Source organism: Haliaeetus leucocephalus, unplaced genomic scaffold (genome assembly GCF_000737465.1).
Source record: "Haliaeetus leucocephalus isolate CR32 unplaced genomic scaffold, Haliaeetus_leucocephalus-4.0 Scaffold871, whole genome shotgun sequence".
Lineage (NCBI taxonomy): Eukaryota > Metazoa > Chordata > Aves > Accipitriformes > Accipitridae > Haliaeetus > Haliaeetus leucocephalus.
In genome coordinates, this window is record NW_010973307.1 from 2,500,262 (window position 1) to 2,519,542 (window position 19,281).

The 19,281-nt window shown below is 48.2% G+C and overlaps 1 protein-coding gene across 1 annotated transcript; it reads left to right on the forward strand.

Annotated features, from left to right (window-relative positions):
* The first annotated feature begins 1,702 nt into the window (after positions 1–1,702).
* On the forward strand, positions 1,703–12,058 carry FAM167A (family with sequence similarity 167, member A). The gene is made up of 2 exons (XM_010583130.1): positions 1,703–2,074; positions 11,795–12,058. The coding sequence occupies exons 1-2, from the start codon at positions 1,703–1,705 to the stop codon at positions 12,056–12,058; spliced, it is 636 nt and encodes a 211-aa protein (XP_010581432.1).
* Positions 12,059–19,281: the final 7,223 nt, after the last annotated feature.

Genomic DNA, 19,281 nt, shown 5'->3' on the forward strand with positions numbered 1-19,281 from the left:
ACAGGGCAGCCCTCTGCTTTCCCCTCCATATGAGTTATTTTTCAGGAGAATAAGGAAAATTGTTGCTGCTGCAGGCATGAGAGCTGCTGGCTTCAACCTGCTATAGTATCTGTGTTTGCTCCGGCTCACTGTAAAACTCTCATTAACATAAATAGGAGCGGGAACAAGACCGCAACATGACTAATTCTCTACCCCCAGACTGTCTGTGTGTATATTATCAACTCCTTGTTCAGCTCATGTGCCTGCACACAATTGTGGGATAAATCTTGCTCTCTGTTGGTGTTTATTTTAAATTGAATCTTCTTACTGAAAAGGTTGGAGAGGCATAATTATGGTCTGGATTTCAGAGTCACACACATCTTTGTGGGCGCAAATAGCAGGGAAAAGAATGGCTGAGTAACTCCTATTGCTGTGGTTTAGTGCATCTAGATAGAAAGCTGCATATGTCCTGGCCAGCCTTTCTGGGCACGTTACCAGGCAGGCAAAAAATATTTTGTTTTGTGTTGGACGAGTAGATGAGAGCTCTGAATCTCTTCCTAGCTCAGCCATAGATGAGCATATGACCTTGAGAAAGTCTCTTATCTGATCCCATCAGCAAATGAATGCAGAAGCTGCCTGAGCTTAACTCTTGCGAAGTTGTTTGAGTCCTCTGTCCCTCCAGGTCCCATGGTTTGGTAAACCAGCTTTGGCACGGCTTCTCTGAGTCCCCATGCGGTGGCAGGAGGAGAAGCTGGGAGGAAGCTCCTGGCTTCTCTGTGCTAGTCCTCCACCAGCGTGTTTTCAAGGGGACCATTGGGACCAGTCCCAGAGGGAAGACTGGACATGGCCAGTGATGGAAACCACAAGTCCGAGTCTCCCTCAGCACAAGCATCTGAACCCAAACCATGCCAGCATCCCAGTTACTCCCACACTTGGCTGGGGACCATGCTCCTGCCCTCAGCCTGGTGGACAGGAGGGAGCTGAATCTTATGGCTGCAGATTGGCATCTTTGGCAAACCTAGACCTAACCACAAATCTGTAAAACTGGAAAAAAGAAAAAAGAAAAAGCCACTTTTCCCAGCTCTCCTTTTGGCTCAAACTCTTGGGAGAAGTTTGGGTTGTCTTACTTCACCTGGTCCTGTTTTGCCCAAGTGGAAAGAGGTAGGTTTGCCAGCCAGGAAATCAGAAAAATGGCACGCAGAGACACCCCGACACCCAGCAACAGCCATTGCTGTCTCCAGAGGACCTCGGGTTATGTGATACAGCTCCAGAGGGGTCTGTGAACACATCCCGGCCTCTTTGGCAACCCTTTTATGGCCCCTTGAGCTAAGACTGGAGATGTAGGTAACAAGAGCTTCCCTAAAAGCCAGAGCCTGTCTGTTCCTGCCCCAAAAGCCGTCAGATAGCTGAGGTGAGGTAACACTCCCCAGGAGTACCTTGGCACTGTGCCTCTCCCAAAGCCCTCGCTCCCTCCACTGCAGCAAGAGCAGTCTCTCCCTCCTCGCACCCTTTTCCTTCTCAAACTGGAAACCAAGCCTCTGCTTTTCTTCTAGGTGTTCGTCCAGGGCTGGCACAGTGCTTGAGCAGAAGCCACCACCACCGTGGTTGTCCTCCGAGGGGCTGCGTTTGTCACGCCGCAGGAGCTGGTCCAGCCCTGAGGGTTTCCTACCTCCATCGCTGGCCCTTTGCAGCACAGCCCTATGCTGTTTGACTCCCAGAGAGGATGTCTTTACCCAAAATCCAAATAGAAGAGGCTCCGGACAGCACAGATACTGGCTCTGGAAGTGTTGCTCCTCCTGATGACCACCTAAGGAGCCTTAAGGCATTGACAGAGAAGCTGAGACTGGAGACCAGGCGCCCGTCCTACTTGGAGTGGAAGGCGAAGCTGGAGGAGCAGGCATGGAAGAGCCCCCAGCCGTCGGGAGAGGAGGAGGCGACCGAGGCCAAAAAGTCCCTGGGGGACACTGTCCCCTTGAGGAAGGTGCAGATGCATCTCAATGGGAGCCCTGCCCAGGACAAGGTGACTCTTACCTCAGGAAGAATAGGTGGCTTTGAGAGCATCGACGAAGCTTTGACGTGGCTCAGGAAAGAACTGGTAAGTGGTTTCCTGTCCCTGTTAAACAGCACACTTTTTCAAGAGGGGAAAAAAAAAAGAATGAGGAAACAAGTGACTCCTTGTTCCCACCTGCCTTCAGCCCCAGGTGAAAAGGCAACAATCAATCATTGCTTTTTCTATGGCTGGTGGGAGCAGGAACAGCCCAGGGAAGGGAAAAGGCAAATGTCAGAGCACCCATAACCTCAGAGAAGGAGCTGGGTCCATCTCAGCATCCCTGCTGGCATCCAGCAGGCTGGGGAAATATGGTAGCTTGCACTGGTCAGGACTCTTTAGCAGTTTGCTCCGTCCCCTGCTTCTCTAATTATATCTCAACACTCAGATGAATACAGCAGGTATGAATACACCATGATACACGGGCAGTGCTAGTGCAATAGCCCGTCTCTGGCGGGGATCGGGAAGAGACGCTTCGTCAGGGCTGTAGGAAGGAAGCATGACTAGATCCATCCTCTGGATCTGCCCTTGCAGCTTGTGGCTGGTGGTGGTTTAGGAACTCCCTCAGCGGAAGATTGTATACTGACCGCTGCGTTTAACAGTCATTAGCGGATCTAACCTCCAAGTGTTTGCTTAATTCCCCCGTTTTCTTTTCTTTTTTTTTTTAAACTCATAACTCTCTATAAGGTCTTGTGCTAACCTGCTTCCCCCAAGTAATTTCTGCACGGTGAGATGAAGTGCTTCCTTTTGTTTCCAACTGTTGTGGAAACCCCTTGTTCTGACCATGTAATATCTAATGAATAATATTCCTTTTTCTGTTGTATGCATGATGCCAGAACCTCATCTCAGAGCCCCTCCTCATCCAGCTCTTACATCTTCATCGTCTGTTGGCTCCTGCCTCATTAGAAGCTGGTCCACATTTCTGTCATCCTCCTACCCCAGCCTTGGGCCCTATCTTACACATATGTTTATTTCTGGTAGTTATGAACTAGTAGTTTCACAGAGAGGAAGACAAAAATGTCACACCTATGCTAGGAAAATACACAGAGCCACTGCATGGGTGCTGGAAGCTCATCTTTTATATCTTGTGTTGCTATCATGGTCTTCGGTACAAATTTGGCCTGGACCAACTAGTGCTGACCCAAGCAGCTCTCAACCCAGCTCAGGAGTCAGCACAGCCTAGGGATAATTCCCAGGAGGAAGCGTGGATGCAGCACATCTTTTCTGAAGGCCACACGAGGTCAATAGGGTGGACATGACCAGATCAGGGCAGCTGTTTTCAGGGATGGAGAATGGGCCCCGGTGCTCTTTACAAGCGTAGGAGCAAGCAGACACCAAGACCACACTTCCCAGTGATCCTTTCCTTCTCCTCACTGAAATTAAAAATCTTATTATTTGGCCCACATGACTGGAAACAACTCATGTCACGTGGCTTTGTTTCTGTTGCCTAATTGGAAGTTTGCCTATGAGTCCCACCAGCATTTGCAACTGTATTTGCAATATATTGACTGCAGCAATATTTGCAACAGCGTCCCAGGGGGCTGGGGCATCATTTGCAGTTCCGAGGCACTTGTGAAAATGTTCCTGTGCAAATGCTTTGCTTTTGATAAGCACTGAAAGTCTTTGAGGAAAGCTTCTTGTGCACAACAAGGACTAATAGTTTTTAAAAATTCTCTGCAACTTTTGCTTCAGATAATATTTATTTGTCAACTTTTTGTTGCTCTTCCTGTATACACCCAGCTAGATTGATCTCTAGAGAAGTTATTTACAGGGGTCGTTCTGGATGTCAGTTTTGGTGGTTGAGCTGTTTCTCAGGACCATGGCTTTCAGAAGGCAAGTGCAGTGCTTTCAGGAATCCAGGACTTTTAGGAAGAGCTTTGAGCTGATCTCCTAAAATCACTCAGTGCTCTGGAGAATCTCAGCTCCAGATCTGAAGCCTGAATCTGGGTCTGTACTTACATCTGTGATGCAATCTTAAATTCACAGTGCACGTGATGTAAACCCCAAATCTCAAGATGCCCGAAGACAGTAAGAAGCAGATTTTCCTTCTCAGAGCCCCAGATTTTAAAAGATTTGGTTTGTTCTTTCAGTTTCTGCCCATGATGGAAGTATAAATTGTCTCGGAGTCCGATTCTACTGTTTAGACTGGGGTGTGGTATATAAACCACCATCTGATGAAAACTAGACGTTTAAATTAAAGAAGAAAAAGGGCAAAGCAAACCCTAATTGTTCCTCACTTTCCATTTTCCTGCCTCTTAATTATACCAGTCTTTGCTGGATCTGGACGTGACTCGTAATTTAGAACAATTTCCCCAAAAGAGAGAGCATGTATTTGACTGACCACACAGCTAAATAGCAATGTTGGAGGCACTATTGTTGGGTAAGAGCTGCCAGCAAACAGTGAGAACACAGCGAGGCCATCACATCACAGGATGCTGGAACAAAAAGATGCATTTCACATTACACTTCAAGGGTGAAACCCAGTTTCTTTTCAAATAAATGAACAAGCTTCCACATATCCCAACACAGCCAAGATTTTTCCTTGTTTGTCTCCATGTTGTGATAGTAAAGCAATCAGGAAGGCTTCATAGCAGGATATGGTTACATCTAAGTTTATCTATTTATTTAAGGCAGGAGCCAAAGCCAGAAAGGGCAGCATCCCTCAGACAACACCCTGCTTGGGGCAACCAGGCAGGACACCAGCACCCCACACCTTGGGCAATTAATCCTTCTGGTCTGATTTAACGTAGGAGACCACAGATGTGTGAACACCGCGCAACCCAGCCTTGCCCCAAGCAAGTTTTGAGTATCCCGGGCAGCTTTCTGCAGACCATCCAAAAATGATCCAGTAGTCATAATTAGGGTGAAATCTGCCTCCACCACGCTGTCCTCTGCTGCAGGGTGAATTCTCCCCGACTCTCCACAGACCTTCATGAGAAGTCAGTTTAGAGTATGTAGGATTCATCTATCCAACAAAAGGGCAAAAACTGCTGTATGTGGAGTTTTCTATCCAGGAAAGAAGTACACCAGCCCGGGTCCTTACTGAATGAAACACAACGATGCAGGGTGGGCAGCTCCATCACCATCACTCTGTGCAACCCTCTTCACAGCTACCAGCGTGTTTAGGCTGGGTTATTTCAATAGCATGGCCCCAGCATGGTTTTGGCTCGTACCAGTTAGCACCCTGCCAAACAGTTAAAGCTTCAGGAGTTTGCACATGCTGGAGACTGTTCCTAACAGACAATTTGTACGGGACCACCCAATTTTGGAATTAACTCTATCCCAGCCAAAACCAGTAGATGCAGCAAAATGAATTTAGTAGTATGTATATGACCAAACTTTTCCTTGGCCATGGTGCTACAGAACAGGCCATGGCATGGGTTAGTTTCTTGGTCAAGTAATAGTCCAGGAATGCCTAGCTTTAAAATTAAAGTTACCTGTAAAATCTGAAGCATTACTCCCAGTTCACACAAAAGGGGTCATCTAATGCTGCAAGGAATTTGCCTCTGTGTCTCCAGAGTCTGCTCTGCTTCAGGTTCAGCCAGGTTCAGGCTCCTCATGTTCAGAAGTGAAGGACAAACCCAAGGTCTTACTGTGCATCTGCTGATCTTGGTTTTTCACCCCACATGACCTGTCCCAGGACCTGATTCCGTACACCAAGTCCTGGCCCTCATTTATAGGACTGACATATGCCCACTGAGCTCCAGCCAGCCGCGTCAGCTGGGACCTGCTGAGAATCTGGCCCCGAGAAGGTGATTTATTCAGACATGCAAACTCCTGCTCTTGTTTTTGTGCCGAGAGGCTCTGCGTAGGTGCATGAGCAAATTGCAGCAGTCAGCATGTGCTGAACCGCCCCGGGGCTGGAGCGCTTCCCTCCCCAACTCCTCCTGCCTCTTCTTTGCCCTCGTGTTTGCCTTTGTGCTGTCAAGTGTGACTGCTCTTCATCAATGCTGAAAGTAAAGCCATTACCAGCCAGGGTATGGTGACAGACCCAAGGATCAGACTGCTCAGACTCTACTTTCCTCTTTGTTTTTGAAATTCGTCAGGTTTTACAAGTTGTAAAATTAAGCCCTCAAAGTCCTCTTCCTCTTAAATGTGGTTAAAGAACAATGACATCTTAGAACTGGGACACCTTAGGACAGTTCTGACTTTGTCCCAGTAGGAAAATACATTTTCCATCTCAAATTCACCAGTCTTTGGCACTAAAATCTAAGGTGTGTGAGCCAGAATGCAGGAAAGACTCTTGAAAAGGGACAAAAATGTCTGATGCGCTCTCCTGGGAAATCGTAAAACACCTATGTCCTGTTGGTCAGACATTTACTATTAAATATTAACTGCTATTAACTCCATTAGGGATACTGATATTGGCTGAACAAGTACTTAAGTGAACTTAAAAGATGCAGCACCAAAACAGTGTTGACATGAGCCTCGTTGCAGATTGCTCTGTGGTTGTTGGGAAGTGAAGAGAAGGAGAAGGAGTTTAGAGCATGGATATGGTGATGGAGACTGGCCTGTGTTGGGAGCCCTCTGCTACATAGCAGGTCCAGGAAGGATTTGTCTTTATTTGTATTTAAAGCAGTGAAAGGACACGGGGAAGGCACCAGTGTGGGGTCATCTCTACTGTTAAATTGCTAGAACCAGAGCACAGTTTAGGAGTTATCACAGAACAGGACCATCCCCAAGGGGCAGTTTGGGTGCAGCCACCCTGTTTTGGAGAGAGGGAGTTTCATGGGGTGGTTGTGGATTTATGAGTGCAGCAGATATGTAACTGCAGCTCTGAGAAATTATATGCTCTTCTCCTGTGTAAGCGCATGTGTATTTGTCCTAGGTACGCCATTCCCAATCCTGAAGCATTTTAGCACCCCTTAAGTTAAAAAAAAAAACAGATGTAACTACCTCCCTCAGGAAAGGTAATAGGAAGATTAATTCTGAGGGAGTCAACACTGAAGAAGGGTGAGATTTGGGACCCACATCAGGCTTTGCATGTGTCAGCTGGCAAAGTTATCCCAAACTTTGGTGGTGTGTAACTCCCGGGCACTGCAGGAGATGAGATACCTCGTTTGGGGCTGCGGGTTGTACCACAAGGGTGTGAGCATCTAAAATTATCCATGGCAGGGTGGCATCTAAGCACCTTTGAAGATGAAGCCTCAAACCAAAACACAGACTTAACTGCCTTCTCTGAAGTGTTTGGCAAGGGTCTAATAACTGGCCTGTGCTTCTCCGTGCTTGAATCCAAGCGGCTGCACTTAGTTAGGAAAGCATCAGTTTGGATTTAAGTTTCTTTTGATCCTTTGGAAATAAAAAGGACTAGCCCCGTGGGAGAAGCTGCTCCTCCACAGACCATCACCCTGAGCTTCATGGACCACAGACTGGGACTCTGTCCATGGGACACTTCTCTTTTGGGAAGAGGTCCAAGGAGCTCCACACCTCCCTGCCATGAGGTGCTCCCTGCTGATACATCCCCCCATAGCAATGCAGGGAGAAGATGGACCGCTGGCAATGGGAACGTTATTGGTCTTTCTGTCTGTGACCATATGGTTAAGGCAAACTTGAAGACAAGTCTGGGCTACACTCTCAGCTACTTCTAGTTATTCGGGCTAAGCCACCTAGACTGGACAACAGCCAAGGATGCATCCAAAGCTTTCTCTCCCTCCCCATATTAAACACCCCTGAGAGACTCTGAGGCTCAATCCAAACAGAAAATCCTTCCCGGGTTCATAAAATTCTGTGGTCCAGCTTTGTAATTCAGTCTAGCAGTTGCAGTAGCTCATCTGCCAGGAAGGACCTGAGTCTGGTTCCCCCTCCCACCCAAGGAAATTCAAACCAGCAGCCTGTCCATCCCAACAGCATGCTCCAAACATGCAGATGAAAGGCAGCTCTTTGCCTGCTGGAGCTGGGCGCGCAGAAAGAGGCAAAGTGTGTTAAAAAGTGGTTTGTGCGAGCAAGACGTACCTAAGGGTCTTACTGCATTTGGCACGTGAGACTCGAAGGAAGCAAAACGCATGGCTTCTGCTGGGTGCTCCCCATGGGTTTGTCCAGGACATTGCACAGAGTGTGTGGGATGAACTGGTGCGTTGAGTTACTTTGTGGTGACTGGCCCTGTGGGTGAACTGTGTAAACCGAAAACCCACAGCTTCCCATGATGTGGCCCCTGTAATCCCATTATTTCTTTCCAGGAAGCTTTGTGGAGCTCTGCTGACCCGACAGTGCTCCTTTTAAAAAGAGATCATTCATCATTTCTAGCGATGGTTTGGTCCTCAGCGTTGGACGGATTGAATGTTTCTAGTACTCATGAGGAGCCTTGGGGAAAGGGAAGGAGACTGAGGATTTCTGGGTTCTGACCCAAATTCTGCTAATATTCTGGGTGGTTTTGAACAAAGCAGGGTTTAATGGGACAAGTCCATGGAGGGAGGACAGGGTGTTTGCATCTCAAGCCAAGTCCCAGTGATGAGTGGGAAGAATGAGAGAGGCCATGCCCTACAGAGCAGCCCACCCTTCCTGCCCACAGTGGGGCCTTTCAGGCTCTTCCTCCTGCCCGGTTGTCACCCCACAGACCTACCTTCATGGGACCTGTCACCATGCAAGGAGCTCCCAAGCCCTTGGGAAGAGAACGCAGGCTCCCAAGGGGCACAAGCAGTGACAGCCCTCATCCCTTATGCCATCTCCTCATTGTGCTCAACCATTGCCAGGCTTTGTCCCTCACCCATCTACCTTTCTTTTTTGGAGGACAGAAGAGGGTTTTATCCCCCTGGGAAAGCCTTGACTGATGGTGCACATCTGACAGGTCACCCTTGGTTCCCTGGTCAGCCTCAGAGCACAGCCAGGCAGGGCTGTGTCTAAGATGGTGTTACAGCCTAGGTGATCAACGTAGGTGGGTGGTGGTTTTGTCCCATGCCACGTTGCCCCCACCCTACAGGCCACGTGGCTGTGGAAGAGGCCGGTTCGGCAAATACCAGGGTCAGAAAGTCCGATGGAGGTAAGGAAGGGTGACTGGAGATTGAGCACCTGAAGGACATACCCTGGAGAGCTTTGTCTTCCAGCTTGCATGAAATCAAGACAGCTTCCTCAAAAGACAGGGAAAGTAAGAACCGGTCAAAAGTGGAAAGCTGGCTTGCGAGGGAAAGATAGCAATCTCCAACTCACATCCCTCTCCACAATGGCCTGGTAATTAATTTTTAAACCCTTTTTGGTGGTGGCTTTTTTTTTTTATTCCACATTCCTCAAAGCACTTAATGAAAGTATTTGTTGACATTTCTTGTGTAGCTTGATAAACTGACAAGAAAGAACGACCAAGGGTCAGTTCAATAATGCCCACGATTGCCTTCCTGATAAAATGTCGAGTTGCAGCATTCATTGTGAAACAGGGAAAAATATCGACAGAATGAATTTTTTTTCATTGCAACCCACGTGGGAGAAGAAAAACCTGCCGAGTGGCATTACTCTGCTGGGGGCACAGGCTACGAGGTCTGAAAGGAAATAGTGGTTTTTTGAAGAAGGCAAATGGCCACAACCCTTCCAACAATTCAAGAGAAATTTCACGAGAGAGAGAGAGAGAGAGAGGGAGAGATTCACTCTGAGATTTGTACCAAGGTGACTTAATCCTCTCCAGGCAACCAAGCTGGAGTCCAACTGCTGGCTGAGAGCACCAGGCAGGGTCCTCCAGGGCACCTCCATGGTGCAGGAGTGAGAAAAGCCTTGCTTGGCTTGGATTAACTTTCATTATACTCATGTCAGCTCCTGGCTTAGGCTCTGAGCACAGCATTGCAAAGGGCTTCCTGACAGCCACAGAAAACAGCTGGAGCAGAGCCAGGCTTCCCTCCAAGCCCTTCAACCTCCTGAGGTGGCTGCTTCATCTTGCTGTGAGACTGGCAATGCTGCAAGGGGGGATCCCAGTGTCTTTGGAGGTATTGCCTGGAGGAGGAGGGATTATGCCACAAGCTAGAGCAGCCCCGAGACTGCTCTGGTTGACAGCCTTGTTGCAGCAGCCCATGAATAAGGCATTAGAAAGATCTCACGTAGAAATACAAGGGCCACCTGCGGACCCTCCCCAGGGGAAATTTCCCTCCTTCCTTCCCTTCTGCAGTTTCATGTACAAGCCACTAGCTCAGGAATAAATTTATCCCCCATCCCCAGAGCTACATCTGTACTTGTAAACTAAACAGCTCATTTTCAGGCCTGTAGGCAAACTGGTATGGTTTGGCCATGTCCATGCTGTTAAAATCCAGGCAAGGTGGCTGTATCCCAAATGCCTACTGAGGATGAATCCCTCTGTGTTAACTCCTGAAGAGTGCCTGCAGGGAATTGCTTAGGACCATGAGAGCTGGTCACAGCTCAAAGGATGCCAGGATCTTGCTTGCAATCAAGTGGAAAGACTTTGTTGTAATGCACTATTATTTAATGTATTGCTACAGATGTAGTCTGGGTCTGTTTCTGAGCTTGTGCAAACCACAGGGAGCCAAGAAACTAGTGATGCAAATGAAAGGAGTGAGGTAAAGGATGGGGTCAGGACAGCTCCACAGTGCAGCTGGAGATGAGCTCAGGGCATCGTCTCATGCACTGAGAAGCTGGTGAGGACAGGACACACCTGGGACACATCGGGAGGGAAAAAAAAAAAAAACAAAGAAAAAAAATCAGGAGCCTTGGTGCCAAGGGGCTCCTTCCACTGCCAGTTCATGTCCTGCAATGGAGGCAACACCAGGGAAAGAGGCAGGACATCTCATGAGGGCAGATGTAGGACTATTTTCCAGCCAGTTTTGCTCCCTCTTTGTTTCCAGCACTTAAAGAGAGATTTAAGCCACAAAGTTTGCTAAGAGCTGTTCAGCTTCTCTCCCACTGCTCTCTTTGAGGCTTTTGTGGTTTGTTGCTTTTCTGCGAGGAGGGATTTGGGGTGAGACGTGGGGATTGTCTTCTTGGCTTCTGCTGTTCTAGCTCTGCCTGCTTCTGTTCCCCAGACAAAGGCTGATTCTTGCACCAAGTGTTCACCTCCCTCCTTCATCACCCCCAATATCCTGTGGCAATAAATTCTCTGCTTAATTATGAGTTGGAATTAAAAAAAAAAAAAGCAGCTCTTTTCTTTCATCACTTCTGAATCTTCCACCTTCCAAAGTTAGGAGCCGGGGGAGGAAAAAAAACCTCTGAAACACTTAGCTCATTAGCCTGCAGGATAGTTGTTCTCTCTCTTGTGGGAAACCATGGAGGTCCCATCCTGTGAGCCACTTCAAATCAGCGAGATAAGCCACGGGGGATGTGGAGGACCACGTTCCTGGCTGTCGTGAACCAGCTCTGATTTATGCAGGCTGGAAACCCAGGCCAAGTAGTTGGGGATTGGTTCTCTGGGGTTCTTTTAATTGGTCCTTTCCCCCTCTAATTGCTCCTTCTCACTGTGGCTGCTCCCTTATGAGCAAAATTAATTTGGGCTTTGCTTAAGGTTGAGATGGAGGCTCTGAAGCCTGCACTGACAGATACCCAGCCAACAGCTTTGGCATGGCTGGTTTTAATTCCAGTTTCCAGGTGCTCCTGAAAACCTGAGCAGTCTCAGACTTCCTGAATGCTAAAAATTCACCGTCCTAAACCAGTATTTGACTGGGATGCATTGCTGGCTTGGAAGACCCCTTTCTCTCCCAGTTCTTTGCAATGGTGTAGCATCTCTAGATGAGTTACATTTCCAACGATTTGGTGCAGCCTCTAGCAGGGAGCGGCACAATGAGGACATTTGCTGTGCCCTTGCCAATACCTTCTTCCCTCCCCACCCTCCATCTTGTGTTTCAGGCAGAAATGCGCCTGCAGGACCAGCAGCTGGCGAGGCAGCTCATGCGCCTTCGCAGCGACATCAACAAGCTGAAGATCGAGCAGACCTGCCACCTGCACCAGCGCATGCTCAACGACGCCACGTACGAGCTGGAGGAGAGGGATGAGCTCTCTGACCTCTTCTGTGACTTCCCCCTCGTGAGCTCCTTCAGCCTCTCCACACCGCTCAAGCTCATCGGGGTCACCAAGATGAACATCAACTCCCGACGGTTCTCGCTGTGTTGAAGGGGGGAAGAAGAGGGAAGGATGGGGGAGAAAGAGAGAGGACTGGGCAATGCCAGGGCTCTCTCCGCCTGACGGCTGGGCAAAAAGAGGCCAAAGAGGAGCAGAGGGAACAGGAGCAAACAGAACCCACAGCTGGTCTTGGTGGCAGGGTAGAGCAGCAGAGCTGGGCACTGAGATGGCCCAGAGATGCTCTTTGAGAAGACAGCACCTGCATGGAGGAAGTGTGGAGAGCATCTGAACCCACCACGTGCACTTAGCTTGCTCCTTTGCAAAGTCCCTTCTCCTTCTCTTCCCCCCACGGTAGCTAAGAGGACACAGCTCCAGTGTGGCTGGTTGTACTCAGAATCAAAGGAGGGGGGGCAAAGATCAGCCACAAAGCAAAGCAAAATCCCTTTTCCCTTCCCCTTTACCTCCTACCAGGCTAGAGCCGTCTCTTCAGAAAATAAGTCACTCTCCTCCATGGATGTCTCCTTGGGCATCAATCCTCAGCCTCTGCTGGCACAAGCACAGGTCCATGGGGCTATTTCAGGCGGGAAGCTGATTTCCAGTGGAAAGGAGCCCTCCCAGCAGGTGAGGGACCATGGGTTAAATGCTATACAGCCCCAAGAAGTGGTGAGAAGATGTGTTTGTTGACTTGCTCCATTGAGTCAAGTGTACTCTAGCTTAATTTTGCCTGTGGTATAGATTATGGACAGATCATGGGTATATTTATATAGGGACTCCAGCCGGCCAGAAGCTGCCTGTGTGCCCTAGAAATTATACCCAGAGCAATACGTCTTTCTGATCTTGCTGTCAGCAGTGGCCACAAGACACCGTGTGGTTACCCCTGCAAGCAGTAAGGCAAAGGAGGTAACTTACACCCAAGACATCTCATATCAGAGAAATCACCCCAGGCTGACATTCCCCCAACAGCAGCACCAGCAAATCCTGGATCCTCTGTAGCAACACACATCCATCAGCGGAACGAACTTCAAGAGGAGAAGAGGGACTTTTGTGTAATGAACAAACATAAAGTGTGGCTATAAAATTAAAGGGAGAAATTATGCTGTGATGAGCTTCGGACCTGCAGCAAACACATGGGATTCCCTCCCTGCTTGGCAGTATGTTAGATGGATGCTGTTATTTTCTTGCCTTTCAGTGCACACAGCTGCACACGTGCCTGTACGGCAGAGACACCCGTGGTCTAGCCCAGCAAGGGCAGGGACTCAAGAGGTCTAGCCATTGCAATCTTGGGACACCCAAGTCTAGAGGGAGCGCGGGTGCCTCTAGGCTCTCCCTCCTGTGCCGACACTGCTCCTGACCGTGTCAGAGTGGTACAATCTCTCAACCCATCGCCCCAGCCCAGCTCTGCTCTCTGCCACGCGCCTGAGCAGAGAGCTCTGCAGCTGAATGAACGTGACTGTGTCCACGCAGCACCAGCCCAAGCCCTGGCAACGAGCAGAAGATGCAAGCCAGCGCTGGGCTGAAAGCCGTGTGGCTGTGTTGATGTGCCTGTACCTGACTGTGTCTGTAAGCTGTGTGTGTGTGCATAAGTTGTTGTGTGTGTGCATGTGAGCCCGCAGGATGCCTCTCTCAGGAGGTTGAGTGGTGGACCCAAGTCTTTGTTCCCAAACGTGTCATGAACCAGAATCTGATGAGACTCTGCCGTGCCTGGGAAGATGCAATGAGGCTTCAAGACTTGGGGTTTCCACAGAGAGCTTAGGTCCATGCAGAGAAGACAAATAATTCATCTGCCTCCACAGGTGTCCATGGGAGGAACAAATTAACATCACAAAGGGGTTCATAGCCACATGGGGCTGGGGACTGGAAGGGGACTCTGGAGCTCAGTTCTGTCCTCTATCTCCCATAGTACGTAACCCCTCGGTGATGCCTCCCCCTCCGCTTCAAAGCTCACTGAGTATCATTTCTTTCTGCTAAGGAAGGAGGTATTTTGGGTACTGGAGCTCTGTCTATACCAGTAAGTTAATCAGTGCCATGCCTGAGTGCTGAATCTTGTGCTGCCCAGGCACTGAAGGTTTAATTGGGTTGTGGCCAGACTGTCAGTTGGCCTCTGGACAAGACAACCAGCCATGATGCCATTTAGTTTACTAGTAGAGAAATGGCCTTATTTCCCCATGGACATCCTGAAAAAGAAAAAAAAAACACCTCATCAAAATTCTATTTACTTTTTTAATAATAAAAAAATATCAATTCATGTCCCACATGTTGATTTTCAGAGGCATTTTCAAGCAAAAGATAGCAATGATGACTTTCTGGAGAAAATAATGCCTTGGAAGAGGGGGACTGCATCTCTCTAGGATCAACTAGAGTCGACTGTAGGGTGGACCTGCCTTTGGGCTCTTGTCTGGTAGCCAAATGCAGGAGGTTAGTACAAGCACAGTCTTAGGAGGTCATTATATGTGACATTAGAAATATCAGACGTCTGGGTTCCAGACATGTATTTTCTGCATTAAGTGGAATGGGGGATGGTTATAACTGCCAGCTGTTCGTTGAAATGCACAATTTTTTAATTATAAAATTATGTCTGTATTGATTTCTGCCTCTGGTCTCTCACTGTGTTCAGTGGCTCCAGGTGTGTCTGGAGAGCGGTCAGGGAAGCACCAGTCTAGCGTGTTCAAGGTTTACAGGTGTGCAAGGTTTCCACTCAGGTTTTTCTATCTGCACACATCACTGGGACACCCCTATGGCTCCATCAGCAATTGCTCCACCTTGCAGTCTGGAGGAGATAGGAAGAACTTAAGGTGGGAGCACTTATTACGTATTTGGACAAAAGTGTGCAGGGAAGAAGGCCAAAAAAGGAATAATCCCCACTCTTTTATGTTAGGTGCTGTTTTGTTAGTCAGCCACTGAGTCAAAGTGGGTCCAGGCACTTAAAAATATATCAGGCTAGGGAAGAAAAATAAATAGAAGTATGTCTGATTACTGCTGAACTTCGTTTAAAAAACCCAAGTCATGCAAAGATTAGGTGGGCCTTGAGAAACATGAGTACAGATCACTGCTCCCACCACAGAATTCCCAGAAAGGAGGATCCAGGTCTCAGCTGGCTGCAATGAGATGATTCATGCCATCGAGCACTGGTTCTTCTCCTCGTACAAGTGGCTTAGAGCCATGTCCCCTTTCCTAGATGACCTAAGATGCCTGCAGAGAAAGGCTGGTGGCAATCAAGGTTGATGCTTCTGAGGTCCATCCTGAAAATACCCTTTAATGTGACCACATGTGTGGACCAGTGAATCAAGGCCCTGGTATCTCCATCTGGAGCACCAGTGGCTGCTGCTCCATCTATCTGAAGCAGGGATCTACTGGACGTTGATTCAAGGGTTGTCCACAGCCACCCAGCAGTGAGACATGTTGCTTGCTGAAATTAAAGAGCAAGTTTGAGACTAATCCATGTGAATAATTCACTGCATTTTTAATTTAGATGGCCAAGTGGAAGACCATGGATTTCTCCAGGCTAACTGGAAGACCAAATTTCAGATTATTTTTTCTTGCCCCAAAAAACTCGATGCAAATTTTGGATGGGGGGTGTCAGTCTAGCATTGTAATTGGTTACATTTTGCTTTTACTTAAAACAATTCTAAAAATCTTAAATTAAAACTGAAACCATTAACACGTCATTTTCATTTGAACATTGTTTTGTAGTGTACAGTCAAAATATTTCCCTGAAATAGCCTTAATGAAACTTTCCCACTTTCTCTTTTTCAGTGGGTATCACCCATTCATCCAGCTAGACCCAATCTCTGAAGTTTTAGTCAACCCAAAGCTCTCCATATTTTGCAGCATGAAGAAATCAGTTAAAAATTAATTGGCCCAGCTTCATTTCTGACTTCTTTTGGGTCAATTAAGAGGAAGTACAAAAGAATTTTACATATGTTAACTTACGGTCTTGTGGCATGGTCTGCCACAACGTACTAATGGACAAGACCTTGCTCGTCTGTCACAGCCCCAATGCAGCAACAACAAAAAGGGTTATTGTTCCTAGGAGAGTGTCTCATTCCTCACTCTTTTTTGGCACTGGGAAGTGCTATCATATAGTCAGTGAGTGATTTGTATTTTGACATCTCCCACAATTGCCTCTATATAAGCCTTAATGAAATTCAATAGAGATATCATCACAGAAATACCTTGATAGGTCCCACTTACACCAGGAAAGTCAGGGACTGACATGTTTAAGGACTTAAAGACTGAATTTTCAGATTGCCTCTGCTACACAGTATTTCAGCTACCACAGTCTAACCTCTTTTATATATATATACACACATATATGGAAAAAAAACCCAGCTGGAGTATTGCCAGCACCTTGTGGGTTTTTTTCACAGACTGACGCTGTCTGCTAAGTGGGTTTTATTTTAGATCAAGGAAGACAGAAGGGGGGGAAGAAAAAAAAAGGGTTGCAAGGAGGAGGTGGCAGGCTACACACTGAAACCAGAATCAGACTCGCTTCCCTCGCTGCACATTTTACAACCAAGTGCCACATCTGAGCAAACATGCACGAGGGAGCAAGGCATCCCAAAACTTCGGGGAGAAATCACCCCTTGGTCATTGCTTATAGCCCAGCCGGTGTCCAGAGGAGCCACGCAGCGGCCCAAAGGAGGAGCTGCACCAAAAGATGCGCAAACCGCTCCTGAAACCCTCACCAGTCTCTGTGCTACCTGGGAAATCTGGAAAGCTGAATAACACCAGCACCTCCCTCCCCCGTCTGACCAGGGGACACCCCTGAGCCTCCGATGACTGCATTCACTCATGTGAAGCTGAACCCCAAGCTGCAACAGTTGGATGTGGATTTTAAGATAAGCGATGATCAGATTTTGGGGCAAACTCTTGATTTCAGGCTTTCACCTCTTATCCTTTCTCTCTACTTTATGAAGAAGGACCAAGAGACCAGCTCCACGCACCCATCAGAGACCTGGACTTGCCCTATCCTTGCAATAGGCAGATGGTGCAGAGTTCTGGGGGCTGATCCTTGGGGCAGCCAAACCGTCCTGGTCACCGTTGCCTTCAGGATCTCAATGTGCTTCAAAACACTCTGGGTCAGCCGCTGGGAGAGGTCTGCCGTGCCCAAGCCCCAGGATGGAGGTGGAAGATGCCCAGTGCTTCACTGCTGTCCCTTCCCCGACACCCCCTCTCCCTGGGGGCTGTCTTGTCCCCCCCTCCCCGCCGTCACCCCAGCCTGCCTCTCGGAGGGGGAGGAGGAGGATGGGGGTTATTACACGATGTTTTTGTTCCACTGACAATTTCCCTCTACCAGTTGGAACAGGCTGCTCGTAGTTTTCAGCTTTCTGGAGGGGTTTCAGGAGCTTTGCATTCTTAGATCATTGTCTCTCCTCTCAGGGAACAATGGGGGGTAGGAAGGAGCTGCTCAAAAAATGCCATGTTCTACAAGGGGATTTCTTTAGGATGGGGATTGCTCAGGGAGGCAGAAGGAGTTTTCCGCAACTGCTTTAGCTTGGCAGCCTGGGTAGCTAAGGAGACGACTCAATGGGAAGCAGGACTGCTGCTAATAGTGCTCTGTGGAGATCTGCAAAGGTCAGCTCCTTCCTACCCCCCCAGGAAGGTAGTTAAAACAATTATCCTCTGATTATAAGGTGGAAAATGAGACGTGGGATACCCCATGCTGCGGCTGCTCAGTCTGAGATACAGCCGAGGACCTTCTGGACTTTCAGATGTGAACACCTTGGCATGCTCAGCATGTCCTTTGCCACCCTGGAGGTTGCTGGGACTGGGCTTTTAGACAAAACCCTGTCCTGCAGGTGAATTAAAATTGGAAGCCTGTTGCAAGGCTTCGAACCAAATCAGAGGGATCAAGTTCTTAACGCTATTAAACTCATCCTGTGAAACCAGCAGCTTGTTAGACTGCCCTGTCCCCCTTCCCACGCTGCCAACTGCAGCCAAAGCTTCAGTGGCTTTGGCATGTAGCCACACGCACAATCCCCAGGCAAGATCTGGGAGCTTGCACGCGTCAGGGACCATTCCTAAGGTGTAGTTTGGCTGTGGTTACTCTGGTTTGTAGTTAATGATATGGACTTGTCCAGATTGGTCTCTTGGCCTTAGCTCAGAGAATGGGTCCTGGGTGCTGGTGAAGATGGATGATTTGTACACCAGCCTCCATAGAACCGTGCCCTGTAGCTTGGAGTCCCTGGGTCCCTGTCTTCTTGCACTTCATATACCCAGAAGTCAATTCCCAGAGGACATGCTCCATGATCTTTCCAGGGCCCAAGGTGAGGCTGACCTCTACAGCTCTCCACATCCTCCTTTTTCCCTTTCTTAAGATGTGTATAATGCTTGGAGACACCTGATGGCTGGGCAGAAGCCAGACACCATGGGGTTTTTTGTAGATGACAGGCAGCAGCCTCACAATCACATCGGAGAGCTCTTTCAGAGCACTAGGATGAATATCATCCAGTCTCGTGGCTGTAAATACATTTAATTTCACTAAATAGTCCCTAACCTTTTTCTTCCCCCACTGCTGGCTGTTCTCCTTCCCAAATGCTGTTGTTACGTGCAGAAGCTTGGAGCAAGTCTGACCTATATAAACTGAAGCAAAAAAGGCATTCAACCTTTTCAATAACCATCCATTGTTAGGGTATCCCCCCATCCAACAATCCACCCATATTTTCCCTGAAGTACGCTGTTAAAATACTTGCAACCCCCTTTTTGTTACTCTTAGCATCCCTGGCCGGTCTTTGCTCCAGCTGGTGTTTAGCCCTTGTGCTTTTATTCCTAAGTACCCCAGCAATGCATTTGCACTCTTCTTTCATTTTCTCTCCTTATTTCCATTTCTTGTATGCTCCCTTTTAGCAGCACAGTTCGCTAAGAAGTGTCTTAATTAGCGAAGCAGGCTTTGTGCTGAAATTCCTGATTTTCATGTGCAAATGCAGGGTTTGTTCCCAAGCTCTGAATAACTTGTCTTTAAAAAAAATCAGCCAGCTGTCTTGGACACCTTCTCCCCTCATCACAACCTCCCAGTTCCCCAAAGAAGCTGAAGTCAACTCTCCTGAGGTGTAGAGTCCTCAGTCTACAGCTTGTCTTCTCAAGCCTCTCTCCAGATACAAGCCCAGTCATCGCACAGCTACGACAGACCAAGCTGCCACCCCTGACCACAGTTGTCCTCTGCTCCTCCACATTTATTAGCAGCAGGTCAAGCACATTGATGGACATGGACATGCATTGATCAAGGACAGCCGATGAGCTTAAAAGTTAGTGAGAGGAAGGCAAGGGTGGTAGTC

Bases quoted from the DNA above. Each gene is read 5' to 3' on its own strand.
- FAM167A (XM_010583130.1), top strand. From the start codon at position 1,703: ATGTCTTTACCCAAAATCCAAATAGAAGAGGCTCCGGACAGCACAGAT. The intron at 2,075-11,794 runs GTAAGTGGTTTC...CTTGTGTTTCAG, and splicing joins CGTGGCTCAGGAAAGAACTG to GCAGAAATGCGCCTGCAGGA.